The following is a 26025-nucleotide window of genomic DNA, read 5'->3' on the forward strand; positions in this document are numbered from 1 at the left end:
AAAGTAGGGGATGATGCAACATCTGAAGAAAGCACAGTGGAGTTCACAGTCAAAAGTTTCAGTTGTCCAATCACTGTGAATTTATGAACTGAAATGATCATTTTTGTCCTTCACAAGACTTGGAAGACTTTGTACTGTGTTACTGCTTCCTCATTTGGACTTTCAGGCACAGGATGGAGAGAAGTGCAACACTGACCGGGGCATTACCCCTCTCCTCACTTCCACACTATATCTGAAATCAGTGATAGCACTGAGTAGATTAGTTACATTAGGATAACAGTCAGGTGATTGAATTACATGATTATTACTAGTTGATTAAGATTTTTGTTTTGCCCCTGCTAATTTCTTTAAATAAAATATCCTGTGTTCAAAAGTCTAAATTGTTAACTTTTTGTGTAACAGTAAAGGCAACTTTAACTGTAAATACATCTCATACATAATTCTTACATGCTGCTCTTAGCACTTAAAGTAGTCTGTTCTTTTCTTGGCAGCTAAAGTAATAATCTAGTGAAACTACAAAGAGCGTGAATCATTAAGGGGAGCGTAGCATTAATGCTGTTAATGGCTGTGGCTGACAAATCAGGGTTGATCTGCAGAGTTTAAATCCACCTCTACTTCCAACAGCTCTGTGTCATATATCTGCTGATCAAATGCATCCTGAGCTCTGACTTCTCTTTTAGAGGACAGTCTGATGTATGCTGAGGTCAAACACCCCAAAAAAGGAAAAGCCAAGAAGAAAGCAGGTAAACAGTGAATGTTGTTCAACATGTTTATCTGGTCTTAAAATCTTATTTCCACTCACAGGAAAATCAAGTCCTGCAGCTGATGCAGCAGTTTATTCTGAAGTCACGTTAGGAAGCTTTCCTGGTAATTATGCTGCCATGCAGGACGAGTTATTCTTCAAGTTATTAAATGGTGAACATCCTGAAACTTGGACATTTGTGTTCTTTGTGTGTTTGTCGTACAGGTCAGTGAGGAGAGCTGCAGCAGCAAAGCCAAAAAGAAGCATTTTATGAATCCACTGTTGCTCCTCTGCTGCCCAAATATCAGACACGCTCACTTTTTAGTGTTTATTAAGATGATATTGAATAATAATATGATATAGATTTGGTACTATCTTTTAGCATAAAGCACACAGAGGTGTGTCCTTGTTTCAGATCCATGCTCTTCATATTCACCTTTTATTCATTGTTGAGCTTTAATATCAAACTTTGAATGTATCCTGTTCCAACAGCAGTGAGAAAAAGTCTCTGATTTTTAGTAGCTGATAGCAGCAACTTAAAGTCAGCAGAGTTACATCAGGAAGTGCTGCTATGGACACAAACAAATACTTTTACTGTCTGAGTTTAAAGATCTGCATCACGTAAAAATGAATTATTTGGTATAAAAACATGAAAAAGCTGTTTTTCTTCCTTTTCTTTTTGCAGTATAAACATATTCTTTATGGTGACGAAGTGTGTGAATACCGCAGTGTGTGACGTCTCTTGGTGCAGCAAATTACATTTTCTGTTGAAAGTAAAAAAACCTGAAAACAGTCGGAGTCAGAGCTGAAAATGTGTGTTTTCAGTGTTTTGTTTCCTGCCTGAACGCAGAGGCGGTGTTCAGTGAGATATTTTGTTGATTTTACATCGCAGTGTGCCGCTCTCTTTTTGCTGATAGGAGTGAATGGAGCTCACTCACCAGTCTCGCTCTCTCGCTTTCTCTCATCATTAAAATAAGATATTTATATATCTGTATAATGTTTATTTGGTTACACTTTGGACTGCAATGTTTAAGTGGTTGGAGAGTCTACATTAGTTTTCACAAGCCACAGCAAAAATAATAACAACACAGAGGGTATCACTTCCTTTTAAATATGTGCGTGTAATTAATTGAAGCAGTAGCATCATAAGCATTAATTCAGTGATTACAAGGCCCAGCCCAAAAGACTCTGGTTGGGAATACCTGCGCCTGGCAATACCTAAAAGCAGCAGGTACGCCACCTGCAGAAACTGGGTTGCTAAAACCTCGTTAAGTCGTGGTCACGTGATCTGGGTGTTTTGGACCAGGCTTCGGAGCAGTGTGTTGAAACATCTGCGCTAAGCAAGTTCAGCACAGTGTTGAAATGTCTGAACTTCTCATCCCTAGTAATATCGCTGGAATAATAATAGATAAATGTGGGAAGGGTTATCCGATAGTGGTCTTATCTCACACTGAAGTTTCACAAAAACAAGGGGAGCTCGTGGCTATGATGAAGAAAGTCCACTCAACACTCAACAAGCACAAAAAAAGGGATGGGAAGAAACTCCTCACACTGAGGTGAGTGATTATTGCTACTGTCACCAAATACAATACAAAACACAACTGCTGCCCGCAGCTATATGATCAGCACCATATGAACAGAGGTGCTAAGTTAGCGGAGCGCATCGGTCACACCCACATGTGCGTGCACACATTTGAGTTAAAATCTGTTTCTAAGACAGTTTTATGGGGTGATCGTGGCTCAAGAGTTGGGAGTTCGCCTTGTAATCAGAAGGTTGCCGGTTCGAGCCCCGGCTTGGACAGTCTCGGTCGTTGTGTCCTTGGGCAAGACACTTCACCCGTTGCCTACTGGTGGTGGTCAGAGGGCCCGGTGGTGCCAGTGTCCGGCAGCCTTGCCGCTATCAGTGCGCCCCAGGGTGCTGTGGCTACAATGTAGCCTGCCATCACCAGTGTGTGAATGGGTGGATGACTGAATGTGTAAAGTGCTTTGGGGTCCTTAGGGACTAGTAAGACGCTATACAAATACAGGCCATTTACCATTTACATGTGCGCGCAAACATTTGAGTTAAAATCGGTTTCTAAGGCTGTTTTAGCACAGTGACGTCAAAGTTTAAGATAAATTTGAGAACTCAGGTTGAAGCAGGATTCATCCAGAAGGATTCACCCACTTTGTATTCTGTAACCTGCGCGCTACATGTACAGAAAAACATAAATCATTATTTAAAACAATTAGATCCTTCTCTCACCCTCCCTCATTGGCTGGGCTCGTTTCTGAGCTGTTAAGCAGGTAATTATTGAAATGAAATGACTGCATCTTTTTAAATTAGCGCACCGTTAGCACAACTTTCCAATTTCAGTTTTACAAATGCATCATCATGCTAATTTGGCCCACAGCTTTAAGTACAAAACTGACACTTTGCCTCTTTGGTGAATGTGGAAAACAGAAAGAGCTGCTTTGCACCCACTGTTAGTTAATCAGGAGATATCATGATGATAGTTTGATCATTCATTTATAACTTTTTATTGCATGAAATATGAAATGTTACTCTTTACCTGGTGTGTAAACACATCATGGGAACCCCCAGATTAGAACTAGACCTACTGCAGTGTGAGGGATTCAGGGTCCCCTAATCGAGTCCTTATTATAAACTTCCTCAAAAAGGAACATTTTAAGCCTAATCTTCAGTTTTGGCCACATTTCATTGACTCATTTTATTAGTGACTGGTCTGCTATATTATTCATCTTCAAACTGAGCATCAGGAATAAAGGTGATTGAATGTAACATGGTTGTTGGTGTCAGACAGGCTGGTCTGAGTTATTTGAAAATCTGCTGGGATTTTCCACACAACCATCTCTAGGGTTTACAGAGAAGAGATCGGAAAGGAGAAAATCCCCAGTGAGTGGCAGTTATCTGGATTAAAATGCCTTGTTGATATCAGGATTCTCCAAATACAAAAACACTCCCTCCACAGCTTTTACAGAACTATTTATAAAAAGTCTCTGAGTTCTCCAGCTCCACTTCTCAAGATTATGGGACATAAAGCAGAAAACAGGTAAGTAATTTTTACACACAGAAAGGCAGTCTTGACTTACAAGCCATGGTTACACTGACTGTTTGTCTTACAATGACACTGCATCAACTGAAGCTCTGTAGCCCAGAGGTGGAAACTCTCCTGACAGTCCCAATACTTTCACAAAGATCAGAACACCAGAAAACACACACACACACACACACACACACACACACACACAGAGATAGTGGCGGGAGAGCTTGGCGAAGAGAATAAGGCAGAAATGGCAGGTCAGACCGATGAGAACAGAGGGACCATGACAGGACTAAACACTAATCTGAGTCAAAGAGGGGAATGAAAAATCATGAGAGTCCCGGTTTACTATTGTGCCGGCCAGACTTTGAAGGAAAATGAAGTGACAGAATTTCAGTCCTGTTTGGGGTGAAACATGGGAGAATCTTGTCACTGTCAAAGGCAACCCCACACTATAAATACACACACAGAGGGATGGCAAACAGGAGGGAGGCACAGCTGATCCTAGTTAGCATGACGAGACAAGAGACACAGACCTTCAAAGTAAAACTGGAAACCTGCAGACTGAACTTACCGACACAAATTCAGGGACACGAAACAGAGCACAGAGAGAGCACACGGACAGGGATAACTAGGCACAAAAAACAACGGAGGCACATGAAGAAAACCTAAGAACTGGAAACCCTGAGAACGAAACGTAAACACTAATAGAGATAACCATGAAGAAATCAAACATCAAATCAGAACAAAACTCAAAACGCTGGGTCCGGACCAAGCACCACGACAGCCCCCAGCTCTTTGTAATCTTCATGTTGATGATTTGTTGAAGTTGAAAGTCTGTAAAACTGTCTGCATGACTGGCAGGACTCTTGTGAACCACAATGTGTGCACAGATGGTCTTGTGGTCTTTAGTCTTCATAAAACGCTGGTCTCCAGCAGCACCTTCACACATGTTCAGCTTGGGGTGGGGAACATCATATAACACATAATAAAAACTTTGACTTTTTTTTATTCTTTGTTTTTTGTTTATTTCAAATAAAGTGGCTATTTGCATGCACAGAAAGGTTTTTGAAAGAGAAAATTATCAGATTCATGAAGCTAAACTTAATGAATTGTGTGTAAGTGATTAGTATTTATTCAGCATTTGTAAACTAGGTTTAACTAGGTGGTCAAATTGCTTCTTATTTGTGTGTGGATTGAAGCACACAAGTGTGAGTCCTCAGCCATGATAGCTTGTGAAACATCTTTTGACATCTGGTTGAATTCAGTTGTGTAAATCCACAAAGAGCAGCAGGTCAGCCTCTACGCAAAGAAAATCTACTGGAGCCCACATTCAAAATAGAAAAATGTGAGTAGGGATAGGACTCAAGTAGTTTAATTTAGTGCCGTCAGCATTAATGTCGTTAACGCAAACCGACCTGCATTAACGCGTCAAAATTGGCAAATCCCTGTTAACGAATTAATGCAGAGTAGTCCGTGTGAGGGTTTACTCGGCGTTAATGCGTGATTGCAGTTTTAACAATTAACTCATCTGGAGCGCCACAGACTAACTCAAAGTTTTGTCCGAAGTTTGTCCATTCTGCGCTCCAGCCGACTTGAGTGCGTTAAAAATTTTATCGTGTTAATTGTGATGACCGCATTAACGCATACAGCACTAATTTCATTATAATAAAATTGGAATTGTTTGTCTGTTTGCCCAACAATTCCTCTTATCATGCCTCATGGCAGAGGATGAAAATAGTAGCACAGTCTAGAGCGTGGATATGGACATTACTTTTATTTTTATTGCATAAAAGGACAAGAGCATGATGGTAAAGCGCAAACTGTCATGCTTCCAGAACAGAAAATACTGTATAATGCTGGTAACACAACTTTGGCTCTGTCAAAGCATCTGCACACAGACAGCATGCTAATGCTAACCTAGCCGAGAACCAAGAGTGATATTAAAGTTGAGTGAATGCTGACCCCAGGACCCGAACTTCAAAAGGTAACAAACAGAGGAGCAGTCAGACTGCAGCGTCTGTTTCTACCTGTTCATGTTTCTACAGAGAATCACCATCAAGATCGCTTCTCTCTGTGCTGGTTTTCATCTTTGCTTCCTGCTGTCGAGTTTCTGTTCATTCCTGAATAAGAGAAAGATCACATTTGTGTCCTCATTAGGACAGGGATTTGTGTTGGTGTGTGGGACTGTAACCTCAGGTTTGTATTGTTAAATGGAGATTATTAGCTTGTGTATTTCAAGTCATATTATGTAGTAACATGTTGCATTACTTTTTAATCCAATAACTTTTTATTAATATTTTTAAATCTCCTGAGAATTAACCTTCACACCATGTTCAAACCTTTTTATTCAGCTATTTTTGTGATAAATATATTTTATTTACTTTTTAAGTCACAAGTAGACCTTATTTTTGACATTATAAACAAGTTATTTTAAGTTTAGTTTACTTTTCATCAAAAGCTGGTCCTCACAGAGACTACAAACATCATCTCTGCTTGCCTTACCGTACAAGTCACAGGACGCCCCCGATACTATATCTATGTCATATTATTATTTAATGTCATCTTAGCAAAAGTGAAAAAAAAACTGAGTGTGTCTGATATTTGGGCTAGGGCTGGGTATCGTCATTGATTTCTAGAATCGATTCAATTCCGATTCACAAGGTCCCGAATCGATTCGATCCACGATTCGATTCAATTTAAATCTGGGAAATTTTGACAGTCAGAAATATGATTCAAATCAGTACATTTACATATTTTTGTATCTATAAAAAGGAAGCTGACACTCGCAAGACTTTATCCAAGCTGTGAGCATCACAGCAGATGCCTTTGTGTCAAAGTAGCTGAAGATAAAACACAGAAAAACATGTAGGTGATTTTCCTGGCCTGGGATTTTATAAAAATATTCTGCAGTACATCAAAAACGAAAGAAAACCATTAATTAATGAACATTACCTCTGACGTTACAGCGGTTTTATTAGAGACACGGCTAAGCATTTTGCATTTTGAATAATTTTAAAAAGTTTAAATTTGTTCAGTATTGAACAGCAGAAATGAGGTTTTCTTTTCGGAAGAATGTAAAAGGGAAAAAAACAGCGGCCGACAGCGCTGTAAGCAACAGTAGACTTGTGCGTAACAAGCAAGCGAATAATGAAGAAAGTGAAAGAAAGAGAGAGAGAAAGAGAGAGGGGGAGGGAGAGAGAGAGAGCTGCGCATCGCAATGGAAGCAAAACAGTAAAAGAGTGAATTCATGACGATGTTTATGTGAAGCGTTTGGATCTTCTTTTGCTGCTGGTTCGGTCAATATTGTTTGGAGAGAGATCAAACTAATAAAGGGCGTGAACACAAAGCGCGGACCCGGATCAGTGAGCTGTCGGCTTTCAGCCCCGACTGTGAGAAAGGCGACATCTAACTGATCCTGATCCGCGGGTCGCGCTGTGTGTTTAAGTCTATGTGCAGAATCCCTGTACCTGCTCTCATTTACTGTCTTAACTGTTTGGTGGTTCTTGAAATTTTGTGAGATGTCACCAGAGATTCTGGCATTTCGGACAAAATAAATTTATATTAAAAAATCGATTCAGGATTTTAATGAATCGATTTTACGTTATCCAAGCCAGAATCGATTTTAATCGATGAATCGATGATAAAAACCCACCCCTAATTTGGGCAGCAGAGGAGCAACAGTGGATTCATAAAATGCTTCTTTTTGGCTTTGCTGCTGCAGCTCTCCTCACTGACCTGTAAGACAAACACACAAAGAACACAAATGTCCAAGTTTCAGGATGTTCGCCATTTAATAACTTGAAGAATAACTCATCCTGCATGGCAGCATAATTACCAGGAAAGCTTCCTAACGTGACTTCAGAATAAACTGCTGCATCAGCTGCAGGACTTGATTTTCCTGTGAGTGGAAAGAAGATTTTAAGACCAGATAAACATGTTGAACAACATTCACTGGAGGTGATGGCAGAATTTGCTTACCTGCTTTCTTCTTGGCTTTTTCTTTTTTTGGGTGTTTGACCTCAGCATACATCAGACTGTCCTCTAAAAGAGAAGTCAGAGCTCAGGATACATTTTATCAGCAGATATATGACACAGAGCTGTTGGACACATGTGGACTTAAAATCCTGATATTGAAATAAAAATCAACTGTTAGCAGTGTTAACCATTCCTCGTGTAGAATATTTAGCTGATTTAGAGTTTAGAAATGTGTTATTGTAGAATATAGAACTATTGTAGAGACACTGTGTGTAGAGTAATAAAGGCCTCTTTGTGTTCTGAACTTAGGAGTGGATTGTAGGAGGCTTCTCCCCCACTGAGTGGAAATTCCCCAGAGGAAGCTTTAGGGTGGGGGTTGCAACATTTATGATACTTGTAACGGTGGTCTAGAAGGGAGAGGGGTTTTATGACCTCTAGGGAGTCACCTACACCCACAGTGTTTTAGTTGTCACGCACACACATCCACACGCACAGTCACTCATGTGCACACACATACACACAGGTATGCGCACACACTCACTCACGAGCACTCACACAGACACAGAGTTTCCAGCACACCGTGGGGGTTTTATGATAGGGTCTATCCTATAAAAACTTTGTTTCACAGACAAAGGGGGAAGATTTTTGCAGAGGGACACCGGCCTCATCTTCCCTTCTAGAAGTGCATGCTTAAATGAAGAAGAGTAAAGATAAATGAAGATGAATAAAGATGAATAAAAGTTTTGTGAAAATGACTACTGAGTCCGGTGCCATCTCTGGATGCTCGAGGAATAAAAAGAACCAGGGTAAAACTGATTTCGCGACACTCGCCGTCAGTCCCATGACCGTGGTCGGGAGACGCGAGGGGAGATGCTTCCTCCAGGGCCGAAGTTTGTCCTCCTTCGGGGCTAACTCCCTTCACTTTTGTGGAGTAGTGAGGCAGACCGAGGCACCGGAGAGTACTGAAGAGATGAAAATTCAAATTCAAATTTTTATTTGTCACGTACACAGTCATACACAGTACGATATGCAGTGAAATGCTTAGACAACTGCTCGTGACCTAAAGAAAAAAAAAAAAAAAAAAGATAGGAAATAAATATGAAAAATTAAAGTGTAAATTTAACTAGGAAGGAATAAAATATAAAAAAATTAAGGTTAAAAATGAAATAACTGTACAACACAAATTAGAATGAAGGGTAAATTTAACTGGGAAAGAATAAGATAAAATATATAAATTACAGTTGAAAATAAAATAACTGTACAACAAAATACACAATACACAGTATAGAACTATATAAGAATGTATGAAGAAATATAAATAAATAAATATATATATACACACACACACAATAACAGCAGCTGTACAAGTATTAACTGGAAATGAAGACTATAGTGACCAGTGTTGTGCAATCCACATTATGTCTTGTGCAGTGCAAATATGCTTAAAGTGATTTAAGTGATAACAATGTCCAGAAAGTCCAGTGTGTGTGTAAGAACCATATGTGTGGGTCAGTACTGTGTGGTGGTGTGATTGAGAGACCGTATCGCCTGCGGGAAGAAGCTCCTCCTCAGTCTCTCTGTGTTGGTCTTCAGGGAGCGGAATCGCTTCCCTGACCTCAACAGAGAGAACAGTCCGTTGTTGGGATGGCTGAGGTCCTTCACGATCTTCCTGGCCTTGGTCCAGCACCGCCTGCTGTAGATTGAGTGCAGGTCAGGGAGCTCGGAGCGGATGGTGCGCTCAGCTGACCGCACAACCCTCTGTAGAGCTCGTCTGTCCTGCATGGTGCTGTTCCCGAACCAGGTTAAGATGTTTCCCGTCAGGATGCTCTCTATGGTGCACGAGTAAAAGTTCCTGAGCACCTTGTAGGGCAGTTGGAAGTCTCTCAAGTGTCTGAGGTGGTAGAGACGCTGACGGGCCTTTTTCACCACGGTGTTGATGTGACAGGACCATGACAGGTCCTGCGTGATGTGAACTCCGAGGTATTTGAAGCTGTCCACTCTCTCCACTGGACACTCGTTGATGACGGGGGTCTGGTAGTTCCTCTCCTGCTTAGTGCTGAAGTCCACTATCAGCTCCTTTGTCTTACTGACGTTTAGAAGGAGGTTGTTCCTCTGGCACCAGTTCTCCAGATTCCTAATCTCCTTCAGGAAGGCCGTCTCGTTGTTATCAGAGATCAGGCCCACCACGACGGTGTCGTCAGCAAACTTGATAATGGTGGTGGAGCTGGTAGTGGCCACGCAGTCATATGTGTACAGAGAGTACAGCAGGGGGCTCAGAACACACCCCTGGGGGGCTCCAGTGCTGAGAGTGGTGGAGGCTGAGACATGTCCGCCCATCCTTACTGCCTGTGGTCTGCCAGTTAGGAAGTTGGAGATCCACTGACACATAGATGAGCTGAGTCCCAGATGCTCCAGCTTGGTGGTGAGTGTGGAGGGAATTATGGTGTTAAATGCAGAGCTGTAGTCTATGAAGAGCATTTTAACATAATTCCCCCTTCTAGTGTCCAAGTGAGTGAGTGATGTGTGGAGGAGATGAGAGATGGCATCGTCTGTGGAACGATTTGAATGGTAAGCAAACTGTAGTGGGTCCAGTGTGTCTGGTAGTGAAGAAATGATGAAGTCTCTGACCAGGCGTTCAAAGCACTTCATCACTACTGAGGTGAGGGCTACTGAGGTGAGAGTCATTGAGAGAAGCAGGGTGGGGTTTCTTCGGGACAGGAACAATGATGGACTCTTTGAAGCATGTGGGGATGACCGACTGAGATAAAGAGATGTTGAATATCTCAGTGAACACAGGAGCTAGCTGGTATGCGCAGTCTCTGAGGATACGACCTGGGATGCCGTCTGGTCCTGCTGCTTTCCTGGTGTTCACTCTCTTGAAGGCTCTCCTTACTTCATGCTCGGAGATGACGAGCACGTTTCCGGTGCTGGCAGTATCTTCCTGTCTGCAGCCGTTAGCGCCGCTAGCACTAGCATTGTTGGAGTCCTTAGCTGCAGCCTCGAAGCGAGCATAGAAAGTGTTCAGCTCGTCTGCCAGAGTCACGGCCGCGTTCGTCGATGAGGCTTTAATAACAGTACTGCACACTTCGAAAACACACTGCATAGGCTGTAGCCTGTTAGAACGCTGCTCCCGGTCGCCCACTCTACCCATGACACACTCTCTCTTTTCCCTCTTTCGCTCACCGCGTTTCCTTCACGCGCATGCTCACACACACATCACATACACTCCTTACTGCACCCAGTCACACACAAGACGGCAATTCCTGCAACAGCAGCAACACTTCAGCTTGTGTCTTATTTGTGTGTGTGAGTGGATGGAGACTAATAAACTCTGGCTGTCTGAACTCAGATGCATCTGATACTCATTGCACTCACTGCTGTGTTGAAATCCAGCTCTCCCAGGTACTCATTGCCAGACTGTTGAACTACTCAGTTGGTAACATCACTAAGACCACATGACTTGTGATGTTTATATACTCACCTGCTAAACTAAGCAGCCTTACCTACCAGGTCTGTCTTCTTTGTCTGAGATCCATCCTGGCACATCAGGCATCTGCAGAGACTTACCTGAGAGCTGAGTCATACCAAGTTTAGGATTTATGGAGCTTTTGACACACTAACCTGTTAGCAGAACTAAATATGTCCATGATGGAGACCTTTGGAAAAAGTCACCTCTGAACTGACTAAATGTGAGATGAACGTGTTAAACTTTCGACAACCGATCTGATGAAGAGACTGAACTCAAACCGTGGAGGAAGCTGTTTTCTTTGTTCTTTGCAAACATTCTGACCTGCTGTGTTTTCTGAATCACTCATTACATCTGTTCACACTGTTCACACAGTGTGTCTGTGTTTGAGTCATTTGAACGACAACAATAACACACATTAAGAGTATCAGGCTAAATAAATACCAGACTTAATGACTAACCCAAAAAAGCCTAACTGACTGCAACACTTCTTGTGTAAGATAAAACTGAGAAGGAGTGTAACTGTTGGCATGATGACATTGTATATAATTTGGATTATTTCTTTATCTTGTCAAGATCCATGTCATGATTGTAAATTGTTTAAGCTGTACATTACTTTGTTTGTTTTTTGTAGTCAACGTTTTGGTGCTTTTATTTTGAAAGTCAAGTTCGCTTACAAGTTGCGCTAGTTTCCTCTTTGGGTAGAACGAAGAAAAACACCTGTAAGCGCGCAGAAAGGATGGTTTTTATTGAAAGACATGTTAAGTGGACTTTGACTACACACGGTTAAAGGAAACCTCAGAAGAACGGCGGCTAATTCCCTTTTTGCAGCATGCAGCCAACGAGGTATTTATTTATTTATCGTGTTTGTTGTACAGTGTTTTTACTGCTGTGTCTTATGCTGAGTTTTATTTTGTTAATGCTGTATAGTTTTCACGGTGGCTTTGGAGAGAAGTCTTCAAATAAACCAGTGACAGAAAACCACTTGCGTCTGCCTGGGCTTCGAGGGAATTATAAGGAGTAAGAAACAATAATATAACATGTATTTCAGAATTGGCACAAACACATGAAAAAAAGCTATTTAATTTGGGGACATACAGATGGATCATAGTGTATATAAAGCAGACAAAATAACACAAAACTCTGTGACTGTACCTGCAGCTCTTATCTTCACTTCAGAGTAAACAACAGTTTCATCTGGTTTATGATGCTCCCCTGTGAAGACGATCAGATGAATCCACATTTGACAATCATACTTTTTGAAACATTGCTAATATTTCTAAACCATGTTTTTGTTGAGTGTTTTTAGTTATTTATTGTTTACATTGCATGTATTTGTGTACTCACTTTTCTTTCCAAAGGTTTTACTCTCAATAACAGAGTAGGTGACATCTCGGTGTTCATCTGTTCCTAAAATGTACATATTTTTAGTTGCAGGATGAAACATTTGTGGATTCTTTCAGTCGAGTTAAAGAAACATTCAGGTTTGTAAAATCCTGTTTATGTCTGATTTTATGTGCATGTGTCAGTGTTCTTTTAAAACCTGCTGACCACAAACTGAACCTAAAAACTGTTACTGTTAATGAAGACTGATTTTAAAAGTCAATATTAATAATGATAATCCTGTCTCAGAGTGATGCTGAAAAACTAGTTCATGGATTTATTACTTCCAGCCTGGACTACTGTAATTCATTATTATCAGGATGTCCAAAAAACTCCCTGAAAAGCCTTCAGTTAATCCAAAATGCTGCAGCAAGAGTCCTGACAGGGACTAGAAAGAGAGAGCATATTTCTCCTGTTTTGGCTTCCCTTCATTGGCTTCCTGTTAAATCCAGAATTGAATTCAAAATCCTGCTCCTCACATACAAGGTCTTAAATAATCAGGCCCCATCTTATCTTAATGACCTTGTAGTACCATATCACCCTATTAGAGCACTTCGCTCTCGCTCTGCAGGCCTACTTGTTGTTCCTAGAGTATTTAAAAGTAGAATGGGAGGCAGAGCCTTCAGTTTTCAGGCCCCTCTTCTGTGGAACCAGCTTCCAGTTTGGATTCGGGAGACAGACACTATCTCTACTTTTAAGATTAGGCTTAAAATTTTCCTTTTTGCTAAAGCATTGTCACAGGCTGGGTCTCTGACCCAGCGCTCTGAGTTCATTTTTGTATTTGTCTCATTTTGATATGTGATTAGTTTTTGTGTCATTTCCTATCTAGCTTTAGTTTAAGCTGTTATTTATTATTGTTCCCTTGGTTTTCTATGTTCTGGGTTCTTGTATTATTCATCACGTATTAGGTCTGTTAAGTTGTGTTGTCATGTCTAGTTTTAGTGTTTCCTGTTTTATTCTGACAGTGTCATGTGTTCTTTGTTCATTGTATTTAGCTTTCCTCCTTCTGGTCCTGTCATTTAGGTTTATGTCAGTCAGCTGTTCCCCCATGTGTCTCCACTTCCCCTGATCACCTCGTGTATGTATTTAAGCCCTCTGTTTTCTGCATGTCATGGTCGGGTCGTCTGTTTTTCCCACCTCAGTCATAGTCATAGCCTGTTTTTCCACCATAGTCATAGTTACAGTTTTTGTCATTGTATGTCATAGGTTTTGTTTCTTAGTGTTTTTTCTTAGTCAGTTTGCTTTAGGTTCCTGGTTAACCCCTGCCGTAATCTAATAAAGGATCACTTTTCTGTTTAAACTTACAACTCCTCGTCTTCATCTGCTTTTGGGTCCTGTTTCCTTACTCATCGGCGCACCCCGCCGTGACAAGCATATAGTTAGGGCTGGACCAGGTGACCCTGAATCCTCCCTTAGTTATGCTGCAATAGACGTAGGCTGCCGGGGGAATCCCATGATGCATTAAGTTTTTCCTTTCCAGTCACCTTTCTCACTCACTATGTATTAATAGACCTCTCTGCATTGAATCATATCTGTTATTAACCTCTGTCTCTCTTCCACAGCATGTCCTTTATCCTGTCTTCCTTCTCTCACCCCAACCGGTCGCAGCAGATGGCCGCCCCTCCCTGAGCCTGGTTCTGCTGGAGGTTTCTTCCTGTTAAAAGGGAGTTTTTCCTTCCCACTGTCGCCAAAGTGCTTGCTCATAGGGGGTCATATGATTGTTGGGTTTTTCTCTGTATCTATGAAGCACCTTGAGGCGACTTTTGTTGTGATTTGGCGCTATATAAATAAAATTGAATTGAATTGAATTGAATAATAAAGACTGTTTTTCAATGCTGACCATGTTGAAGAGAGCCGTACTCATGAGTTTCATTCTGGTTGACTCCATGATTTGTGGAGGAGCCCGGACTGTGACTCTCAGACTGGATCGACCTAAAACATGAAATAAACACAATAAACTTAAAAGTAACTGATGTTTGTTTAAAATAATAATAAAAAGTGTTTTACCAACCTGGTGAAGCAGGAATCTGTGAAAGAGACAAATGTTATTACACATGTTTGTCATGTATAAATTGTTCCACTGATATTTAGTGTCATGAGATCAGAATACATGTATATGTGTGAATAATTAAAGTGTGTGTAGTAAATAAACTCTCTAATACAGCATGAAAAGAAGAGGCTCTTACACTTGGACTGTCTGCAGCGATACAACAAGAGCAGGAGAATAATAATGAGAGAGACTCCACAAACCAGTCCAACCATCAACCACACAGGAGATGAAGAGCTGTCAGCTCCAGACACAGCTGCTGAAATGACTAATAATAATTAAGTAATAATAAAGTATAATACTTATTATTATACTGCATATTTCAGTTCTCTTCAAGCATTAAACAGACAATCTAATGTTTCTTCTCAAGCATGAAAATCATTTTTACAGAAACACATCAAATGTTTTGATCCTGCTCACCTTTAACTGACATCCAGCTCTGTGCTGACTCTCTTCCTGAGTACTGACACTTGTAGAAACCTTCATCAGACTTTGACACTGCAGAGATCTTCAGCTCTACTCGGGTATCATTTTGAATAAGTTTGTCATTGTGATAGAAAAACACATTGGAAAGTATTTTTTGTGTTTTCAAACTGCAGCTCAGACTAACAGAAGCTCCCTCAGTCACAGGATGAACAGGACTCACCAGGATAGGAACATTACCATCATCTGTGAAACAATCACACACAATTGTTTCAGTCACATCAGCTGGTGCGCACTTTTAGAAAAAGGTGAGACATAATAACAAGGATGGATTACTCAAATGTTTCTTTTAGGATGAAGATCTAATGTTGTATCTAAAGACTAATTTCTATAGGACTTGTTTTGAATTGTGATCAACATGAAAACTGCATCTCTTAAGGTCTTGTTTATTGTTTATGTAAAAGGAATGAAGCGCAACAAATGCTACATTCAGGTAAGTCACAGCAGTCACCTCAGTAAAAGTGCTGCACTCAGCAACCTGCAAAAATTAGCCTCACTTGTCTTTCAATAACAGAACCAGTAGGAGGTCATGAGGTTGAAGTGTGAAAAGGTTAAGTTCAGATTACATGTCAACACAAAAACTTCACTAAACCAAAACCTCATCCCAATAAGTTTTCTTGTTTGACGGTGGAAGTTTTGACTGGGACTGTGATGATGATGATGATGATGCGTTAAGGTATGGCTTAACGCATCATCAGAGAGGATGAGAACATGTTTATTACAGTATATTGAAGAAGAAAAAAATCTAACAAACATTTCAAATTCCAGTTGCTGCAAAGCTGAAAAGGTTTCCACTCCACAATCAGAAATGCACATGTTTAACAAGCATCTGACTAAATTAGATGATGATATTAATGTTTTAATGTGACTGTTGTAGTAGTGAGATGTGTTTTTAGCACAGCTGCAAGAGGAGAGGTGGAGGAGATTAGGTCATGGAGCTGTGCACAGTGCAAGTGACACTGCACTCAGGAGAACTCACACACAGCACAACCTTTGATCCAACTTCACCTTTTTACATGATGATTCTCAGTAATAACACTGAGGACAGAGATGTTGAGATTTTTAGTGGTTTAAATACAAAAGAAAAAATAATTTTTGGTGTCTACAAATTTTGACAAATTAGATTATGAAAATGTCATATGAAATGAGAACAACCAAGAATATTTTCATGATTTGGTGCCTAAAATTGTCTGAAATTCTCGGTTTTGTTTGTTTTGCCACATAGAATTACTTCACATACAGAAAAGCTGAGACAAATGTTCATGTGACGTCTAAATCATTCAGATCCAAGAAGTAAATGTATAATAACATACTCTGTACAGTGATGTTGACTGCACTGCTGAACTCTCCTGATCCAGACTCACACCAGTACACTGCAGTATCTGACTTTGATGTGTTGATGTCACATGTGGATCCAGTCATTCTGCTACAGTCAGAGAGTCGGCCGTCCTCAGAGAACTTCCTCACTCTCCACTCAGTGAAGTTTCCCTCACAGGTCAGTGAGACAGAGTCAGAGGTGAAGTGTTGCACTCTGTCAGGACTCACTGTGAGAGACGCTGCTGAATGAACATCTGGAAACAACATGCAGTGAAGAGACAAAGCTCACAGATGTTAGGATTCAAAATATCACAGTGAAAATATTTGTTTGAAGATCAGTGATAATATTTCAGTAGGATGCAGTTTTTGTTTGGTCAAACTGTAATTTTAAGTTTGAAAACTTTATTATAGGGTCAATGGTCCAGAATTGTAAGGGGAAAAAAAGAAAATAAATATTAAACATAAAAAGAATAAAATAATATAAGCAACTTATTTTTCTATTAAAAACAAAAAACACATCTATACTAATGTTTCCACAGTATTGGTGCCAAATCTTTTTTTTTCCTTGTTAAACCAAAAATAACTGCAAATAAATCTATGAATGAGATTTGATAATACAACAGATCATTATCAGACAGTTAATATCAGCAAACCTTTTGTTTGTTCTCTTTGCTTCCTGACAGCATTCAACTCTGGCTGACAAAACAGTAAACCAGGGCTCAGTTTTGACTCTGGTCTTTGACACAAATTAATACATTAATACATTACAGTCTGCTATTTCAAAAACTTTCCAGTCCTCTTAAATAAGAAAATCTAATTTAAGATTTTGTCTGCGCAGATATGATCTCGCTTTGACATTGGCAGATTAGTGTTTGTGTCTCTACAGCAATGTGAAGTGTATATATATATATATATATATATATATATATATATATATATATATATATATATATATATATATATATATATATATATATATATACAGTGGGGCAAAAAAGTATTTAGTCAGCCACCGATTGTGCAAGTTCCCCCACCTAAAATGATGACAGAGGTCAGTAATTTGCACCAGAGGTACACTTCAACTGTGAGAGACAGAATGTGAAAAAAAAATCCATGAATCCACATGGTAGGATTTGTAAAGAATTTATTCGTAAATCAGGGTGGAAAATAAGTATTTGGTCAATAACAAAAATACAACTCAATACTTTGTAACATAACCTTTGTTGGCAATAACAGAGGTCAAACGTTTACTATAGGTCTTTACCAGGTTTGCACACACAGTAGCTGGTATTTTGGCCCATTCCTCCATGCAGATCTTCTCGAGAGCAGTGATGTTTTGGGGCTGTCGCCGAGCAACACGGACTTCCAACTCCCGCCACAGATTTTCTATGGGGTTGAGGTCTGGAGACTGGCTAGGCCACTCCAGGACTTTCAAATGCTTCTTACGGAGCCACTCCTTTGTTGCCCGGGCGGTGTGTTTTGGATCATTGTCATGTTGGAAGACCCAGCCTCGTTTCATCTTCAAAGTTCTCACTGATGGAAGGAGGTTTTGGCTCAAAATCTCACGATACATGGCCCCATTCATTCTGTCCTTAACACGGATCAGTCGTCCTGTCCCCTTGGCAGAAAAACAGCCCCATAGCATGATGTTTCCACCCCCATGCTTCACAGTAGGTATGGTGTTCTTGGGATGCAACTCAGTATTCTTCTTCCTCCAAACACGACAAGTTGAGTTTATACCAAAAAGTTCTACTTTGGTTTCATCTGACCACATGACATTCTCCCAATCCTCTGCTGTATCATCCATGTGCTCTCTGGCAAACTTCAGACGGGCCTGGACATGCACTGGCTTCAGCAGCGGAACACGTCTGGCACTGCGGGATTTGATTCCCTGCCGTTGTAGTGTGTTACTGATGGTGACCTTTGTTACTTTGGTCCCAGCTCTCTGCAGGTCATTCACCAGGTCCCCCCGTGTGGTTCTGGGATCTTTGCTCACCGTTCTCATGATCATTTTGACCCCACGGGATGAGATCTTGCGTGGAGCCCCAGATGGAGGGAGATTATCAGTGGTCTTGTATGTCTTCCATTTTCTGATGATTGCTCCCACAGTTGATTTCTTCACACCAAGCTGCTTGCCTATTGTAGATTCACTCTTCCCAGTCTGGTGCAGGTCTACAATACTTTTCCTGGTGTCCTTCGAAAGCTCTTTGGTCTTGGCCATGGCGGAGTTTGGAGTCTGACTGTTTGAGGCTGTGGACAGGTGTCTTTTATACAGATGATGAGTTCAAACAGGTGCCATTCATACAGGTAACGAGTGGGGGACAGAAAAGCTTCTTACAGAAGACGTTACAGGTCTGTGAGAGCCAGAGATTTTCCATGTTTGAGGTGACCAAATACTTATTTGCCACCCTGATTTACGAATGAATTCTTTACAAATCCTACCATGTGAATTCATGGATTTTTTTTTCACATTCTGTCTCTCACAGTTGAAGTGTAGCTCTGGTGCAAATTACTGACCTCTGTCATCATTTTAAGTGGGGGAACTTGCACAATCGGTGGCTGACTAAATACTTTTTTGCCCCACTGTATATATAATGTCTCCAGCATTTCATTACAGATGATTCTGAAGTTTTGTAATGGCTTAACACTGAACCATAATTGATATGTCATATGGCTGATAGTTAATTACGATTAACTGCTTAATGTCACAGACAGAGAGGTAAGCCATGTGGAATTTATTAAAGGACCCAAGATGCAGGCACTAGTGATGTTAGTGGGCTTTTGAGGAGGGATACAAACAGAAATGGCAAAGGTGTGGACGGAAACTAAGCAAAACATAAACTGAGGAAGGCTAACAAAACACAGCCCTGAAATGGCGAAGCAGGGAGACGCAGGTGACACAGAACAAAGCAGGGAATGAACACAGATGACAGATGGAGATAACACAGACTAACCAGCAACAGTCAGGAGAACACACAGGGCTTAAATACACACAGCAGTAATCAAGGGATGGGAGACAGGAGAGGAACACACCTGGGAGAAATCAGAGACAGGGGAAACATAATCTGAACACACTCACATGAGACAAAGACCTTCAGAATAAAACAGGAAACTTACAGACACAGAGAACCAGACAAGACACTGAACTTAACAGACAGACTCACAAGCAGACACAGTGACACCATGGACAGACAGAGGGAACACAGAGAAGTGGGAGCAGGCAGGCACAGAGCAAAACCCTAACAAATGGCAACAGAATAAACAAGAACATAGAATAATATAAAGAAACACAAAACACTGAGTCGTCAGACTCAGGACCATGACACTTAATACTGATCAAAGCTAATCATGTCTAAGTTTGATCAATATAATAATTAGGAAAATAAAATATATAATGATGATTCTAATAACAGGTCGCTCACTGAGAGGCTGTGTGTGTGTGTGTACGTGGAAAGGATGGGAAGAGGGAGTGAGTGACACCAAGAAGCCACTAATCCAAAAAAATGTCTGACTTTTTAAATGTATGATTTAATAAAATAAACTGTATAATTAGGAAACACAGAGTTTGAGAATTTTCAGGAAGTTTTTAAAATCTCATAGATGTCTTTTGTTTTTCATGTTATCACATTAAATAAAAACTGAAAAATAAGAAAAGGAAACGAAGAAATTCAGTTTGATCACAGAGAGAAAGGAAAAATGTTCAGTTCAGTTCTTCTTTTGTGGAGTTTTAATGTACACAGACATCAATGGTCGGCATGGAAATGAGATTTTAATGGTCTAAATCCTGGTGAATAAAAATGATGACCTAACATGAGCTCATTGAAAGGACAGAGAGAAACAAACTGACCTGCAGACCAGACACACTTTGGTTGACTGTGATCAGTGTGATACTCTGGGTCTCCTCTTCCAGCTCTGCACACATATCCTGCTGTGTGTGTCTGTCCATGAATGATGTAGGAGTCCTGTGCAGTCCCACTGCCATCAGGTAGCAGCTCATAACTGGAGGATTCCTCTGATAGATCAGGAACAGCTTTATACCAGTAGAAGCTCCATCCTGCAGACGGATGTTCAACCTCACAGTTCAGAGTTACTGAGGCTCCAGGACTCAGCCATGATGGAGACACAGTGAGGACAGGACGGGGTTCATCTGTTCAACAAAGATTTTCTCTCAGTGAACATGTAGTACAGTCTCTGAACAGTGAGCTCAGTTCATACAAAGAATAATAATCTCAGTCTATATGAACAGAAACACATTTTACAAAGTGTTCAAACAGCTTAAAGCAAATATGACTTACTGTCAGAAACTGTCAGTGTGACTGAATCACTCCACTCTGTTGTTTCATGCTGTGAACTTTTCATTCTGCCCTTACAGCGATAGTTTCCACTGTTGGATGATGAAGCAGATCTAATCCTGTATTCATTTTGATTTGGAGGTTTTCTGATGCTGTTTGTTTCCCACTCATAATCCCACTCAGTGTCTCCTCCATGGATCTCACATCTGACAGTGATCGTCTCTCCTCTGTATATCTCAGACCAGTTTGGATACAGAGTCACAACAGGCCTGATTGAGACTGTTAATGTTCAAGAAAGTACAATAAAAACACGTGAATGACAAAAGGTTCAATTACCATCAGATGTAGTGTTTTGTAGGAAGTTACATTTAAACTCACCAGTTGTGTCAATCCAAACTGTCTCACTGTCCTCTGTGTAGTAAACTGGTTCTCCTCTTCCTCCTCTGCAGCTGTAGCGTCCTCCCTCTGAGACACTGATTTGTCCATTTGTCAAAGCTTCATAAGATTTCCCATCTCTGTACCAGTAGTAAATCCATCCAGATGATGATGATGATGATGATGGGTTCACAGAGCAGATCAGGGTCACACTGCCCCCTACTGGAACAGCTGTCCTATCAGCACCAAGTCTGACCTTTGGTTTCGCTGCAGTTCAGTTTTAAAAAAAAAACATAAAAGTAAATGACTGAATCAGAACAATTTAAAGAACTGGATGGAAATATGTAAATGATCAAATATTATAAAACTTTACTGGTGAAGCTACAGCATTCCCACCCCATATTACAGTTAACTTAATAAAATAATATAATAAACACATTCTTTCTACCTTTCTATGAAATCACATGTACATACTTACATGTACATAGAAACAGATGTATATTTAAATTAATTTGTAGAATGACAGATTTTTTTTACATTAATGATGGATTTCTATAAATCTTCTAATGAGTTAAAAGATTTGTGAAAATTAAAATCTCTGAATTTACCAACATTGCCAAAAACAAACAAACAAACTGCATCAAATACAGCAGAACAACAATTGGATGTAACTGTTGTTCTTAGTGGATGTGGTGGAGCAGCTGAAACAGGTTCAGCATTTGTTCTGCACTTCATGTATTAGAGCTGCACAGCAGAGAAGTTACTCTGATATGTTTTGTTCTCTTCACTGTGAATAAAAAGCTGCTTTTCACGTTTTTTTGTTGTCAAACTGAAAACAAACTGAGACGGGACCTAGGGCGCTGAAGCTTCTGTCGTGAAGGCTGCGAAAACAACAGGAAAAGAACAGAATTCATAAAATCAGGAACCCTGAGTCACAAATTATTTGCAGTAAACTGGAAGATATTCAACGGGCATTTGAACAGTATTACAAAGACCTATATACCCAACCTCCCTTAGTAGAGAATACAATGATGGAAGCCTTTCTAAACTCATTAGACCTACCATCTATAGGAGAAATGCAAGATAAAAAACTCATGGCTGAGATAACCGCTGAAGAGCTGCATAAAGCCATTTCCAGGCTGAAGGCGAATAAGGCACCAGGCACAGACGGTTATCCGTCCGAATGGTATAAAGCATTTAGGACACAAGTAACACCAGTGCTGCTTAATTGCTTTAATCATACACTAAGAACAGGAGTAGCCCCACAATCTTGGAGAGAAGCAGTTATCTCAATTATCCCAAAAGACGGCAAAGATAAAAAAGAATGCAGCTCGTATAGGCCAATTTCTATCCTTAACGTGGACTATAAATTATTTGCTTCAATATTAGCTAAGAGACTGGAATCAATTATCCCGGAGCTGATAGATTTAGATCAGACAGGCTTTGTCTCAAATAGACAGACTCAGGACAACCTGAGGAGAACGCTACAAGTGATGGATCATATAACATCAGGAAATATTAGTGCAATGTTGGTCAGCCTAGATGCCGAAAAGGCATTCGACTCGGTGGGTTGGGAATATCTATTTAGGGTACTAGCAAGATTCGGATTTAAAGATGGCTTCATTAAATGTATCGAAGCACTGTATTACTCCCCAACAGCCAGGATCAGGATTAATGGACACCTGTCTCAAAATATTACTTTGAAGCGAGGGACACGCCAGGGCTGTCCCTTGAGCCCGTCCCTGTTTGCCTTGTACATTGAGCCTCTGGCTCAGGCTATTAGAGAAAACTCTGAAATACAAGGAATAATGATCAGGGGTGAAGAACACAAGACTTGTATGTTTGCGGATGATGTTCTTCTTTTTATTACAAATCCTGAATCTAGTTTGTTCCACTTGATGACCTTACTAAAAGCCTACAATCACTACTCTGGCTATAAATTAAATATTCAAAAAACTCAATCCCTTACGTTCAATTATACACCTCGACCGGAAACTGTAAAGAAATTTAACTTCAAATGGGACTCTCCCACAATAAAATACTTGGGAGTAAACCTAACGAAAGACATGTCTAGACTCTATGAAATTAATTATTGCCCCCTCAACAAAGAGATCAAATCTGACCTAACTCTGTGGTCTCTCCTCCCTTTGGATAAGAGTAATAGAATAGAAATAATTAAAATGAACGTTCTGCCTCGAAATCTCTATCTCTTCCAGTCACTACCCCTGGAGATACCCCAAAAACAATTTGACGAGTGGGACAGATGGATCTCACGGTTCATCTGGAACGGCAGAAGACCGAGGGTCCAGTACAAAACGCTGCAACTGAAAAAAGAGAAGGGAGGGAGAGCTTTGCCGTGCTTACAAGATTACTACTACGCCGCACAACTGAAGCCCCTGGTAAACTGGTGCTCCCCAAACTATGAAGCTAAATGGAAAAATATGGAAATTACACAATTAGACTTCCCATTACAGTCTCTTTTAGGAAATAAGAACCAAGCTGAAAAATTTTACAAAGATTTGAACCATTTGACCCGGTTCACCCTGAAACTATGGTTCAGGGTAGTGGGGAAACTACAAATAGAAAAACAGGCTAGGACCTTGAATTGGATAGCTTATGACCCGGAGTTTGTGCCTGCCAGGCTGGATGGGACCTTTAAACAGTGGACTCTGAGAGGAATTACTTCTTTTTGTTCACTAGCAACAAATGGGGGATTCCAAAGCTATAAAACCATCTCAGATACATATGGATTGGCAAAGCATGACTTCTTTAGATACTTGCAGGTTAGAGACTATTACAACAAGACGTTACTATTCAGAGATGAAAACGAATACAACCTAATTCATATCTTTCAAGAGGCATACAAGAGAAAGGACCCTAAAAAGATGGTCTCAAAAATATACGGTAGTATACAAGCCTCTAAAAATCATTCTACGTTGTACATTAAGCAAAAATGGGAGAGGGAATCAGGCTCACAAATTTCAGAGGACAGCTGGTGGGGAATATGTGAGTCTCAGGCAACCACTGCAAATTCAAGGTCCTTAAGAGAGTTTGGTTGGAAGAATGTAGTGAGATTCTTTAACACTCCTAAACTCACAGCTCGGCAAACCGGCTCACAGAGCCAGGGCCTATGTTGGCGAGGTTGTGGAACCCCCATGGCAAACCATTTTCATGTCTTCTGGGCCTGCCCAAGGATCCAGCCATATTGGGGGGAGGTGGCCCTTAAGATAAACAACATAATTGGGATTAAAATAGACTATTCATTTGAAACGCTGTATCTTGGCAAATTGCCTACGGCACTCCCACATAAAGATAATTATTTATTGAAAATACTTTTGGCTGGCTGCAGGAAGGCCATAACCCGAAGATGGCTAAAGGCAGACCCTCCAACTCGGGCCCAATGGCGCGGGATAGTGGAAGAAATTTTTGGAATGGAAAGACTTACCTTTGTCCTTAGACTCGAGCTTGAGAAATTCAAGAAGCTCTGGGAAAAATGGGTTGTGTACTACCTTTGCACTGAATAATTGAATATTACCACGATGTAAGTAGATGCTATTACTGGAATTGTGTATGTCTCCTATGCTGACCCTAGGTTTTGTATTCTCATACTGTAAACTGACAAATAAAAAGTTATAAAAAAAAACAAAACTGAAAACAAAACGTTTTACTGAGCTGCACAAAAGAAAAAGCTACAAATCTGCAAGAAAAACAAGTGTTTTCACTTATTTTGATAATCTGGGTGAAACATCTCCAACTTACATGATACAGTCAGTGTGATGGTATCACTCCACTCTGTTAACATATAGGTCCTTCTGCCCCGGCAGCTGTATCCTCCACTGTCAGACTCAGTAGCGCTGCTGATTCTGTATTCATTGGATGTTGGAGGTGTGTTTAACTTGTTTTGTCTCCATTCATACGTCCACTGAGCTCCTTCACCTCCCTGAATGTCACATCTGACAGTGACTGTCTCACCGCTGTATATCTGAGTCCAGGATGGCTGCAGGGTCACAGTGGGCTTAATGCGAACTGTTCACATAACCAAGGGGAGAAAAGAAGGCATAAAAAATCGTATCATAAGAGTAAGGTGACCACAAAACACCCAGCTGTTGTTTATAAAGCACAAACAAATTCAGTTATGAAAATATCATCAGACTGTTAAAAGATTGCAATTGGAGCATCAAAAGTTTAATTGGCATGATTTATTCACAGATTTATGTGCATGGACTTAGTACATGAAGCCCGTTTTGACCTTGGGAAGGCCTTGGCAAATAGGGACATTTGGGTGTCACAGCACCCTCTCACGCAACACCAACTTTTAGATAATAAACAAGGATTCAATTTTATACTATAAAAGTTTAATTTTATTCTGGCAAAAAATATTCACATTAAATTATATTTTTAATACTAATAAATTTTTAACTGCCCACAACACTGAACCTAAAAAGCTGTTTTTAGAAAATGTGTGGATACAGTGGGAGAAACAATCATTTGAACCCCTCCCTATTTTTTTTTCTTACTTACAAAGAAACGAACAGTCTCTAATTTTCTGTGGTAGTTTCATTTTAATGGGGAAAAACTGAATATCTGTCATGCAGTGTTTTTGTCATCAGGATGGTTCACCGGTTACTCTCTTGGGCAGAGCCGCCTGCCCCCACCTGAGCCTCATTCGCTGTCAGTCACAGCGGACGATTTAAGCCAGCGCAGCCTGCTATTCATTGCCAGTTCGTTCAGTCACCTACTGTGGTCTCCGTGCCATCCTGCTCTGGATTCACTGCTCATTGCTCACTTCCCCCAGCACTGGCTTTTCCATTCTTTCTCAATCAGTCCCTGTGCCTGCCTGTCCTCCTGTCAGTCTCGACGTTCATGAGTACTCAAGGAACCATTCCTCCCCTCATACT

At 40.5% G+C, this 26025-nt stretch overlaps 2 protein-coding genes across 2 annotated transcripts in view; one reads left to right on the forward strand and one right to left on the reverse strand.

Moving 5' to 3' along the window:
- LOC146580106 (uncharacterized) overlaps positions 1-26025 on the forward strand; it is a 326051-nt gene that overhangs the window by 160092 nt on the left and 139934 nt on the right. The window lies entirely within an intron of this gene.
- Positions 7470-24485, reverse strand: LOC146580112 (Fc receptor-like protein 5). The gene is made up of 16 exons (XM_085250626.1): positions 24461-24485; positions 24225-24348; positions 22827-22918; positions 21131-21394; positions 20756-21031; positions 20308-20607; positions 16457-16714; positions 15081-15329; positions 14800-14928; positions 14625-14640; positions 14454-14545; positions 12578-12640; positions 12386-12445; positions 7768-7830; positions 7625-7687; positions 7470-7524 (listed from the first exon to the last, which is right to left on the reverse strand). Exons 1-16 carry the CDS (start codon positions 24483-24485, stop codon positions 7517-7519), a joined length of 2082 nt encoding a protein of 693 aa, XP_085106752.1. The 3' UTR covers positions 7470-7516.

This window comes from Mchenga conophoros, linkage group LG3, assembly GCF_057382185.1.
Source record: "Mchenga conophoros isolate Kocher_MC1m ecotype Shallow Benthic linkage group LG3, M_conophoros_male_GT1.1, whole genome shotgun sequence".
Taxonomy (NCBI): Eukaryota; Metazoa; Chordata; class Actinopteri; order Cichliformes; family Cichlidae; genus Mchenga; species Mchenga conophoros.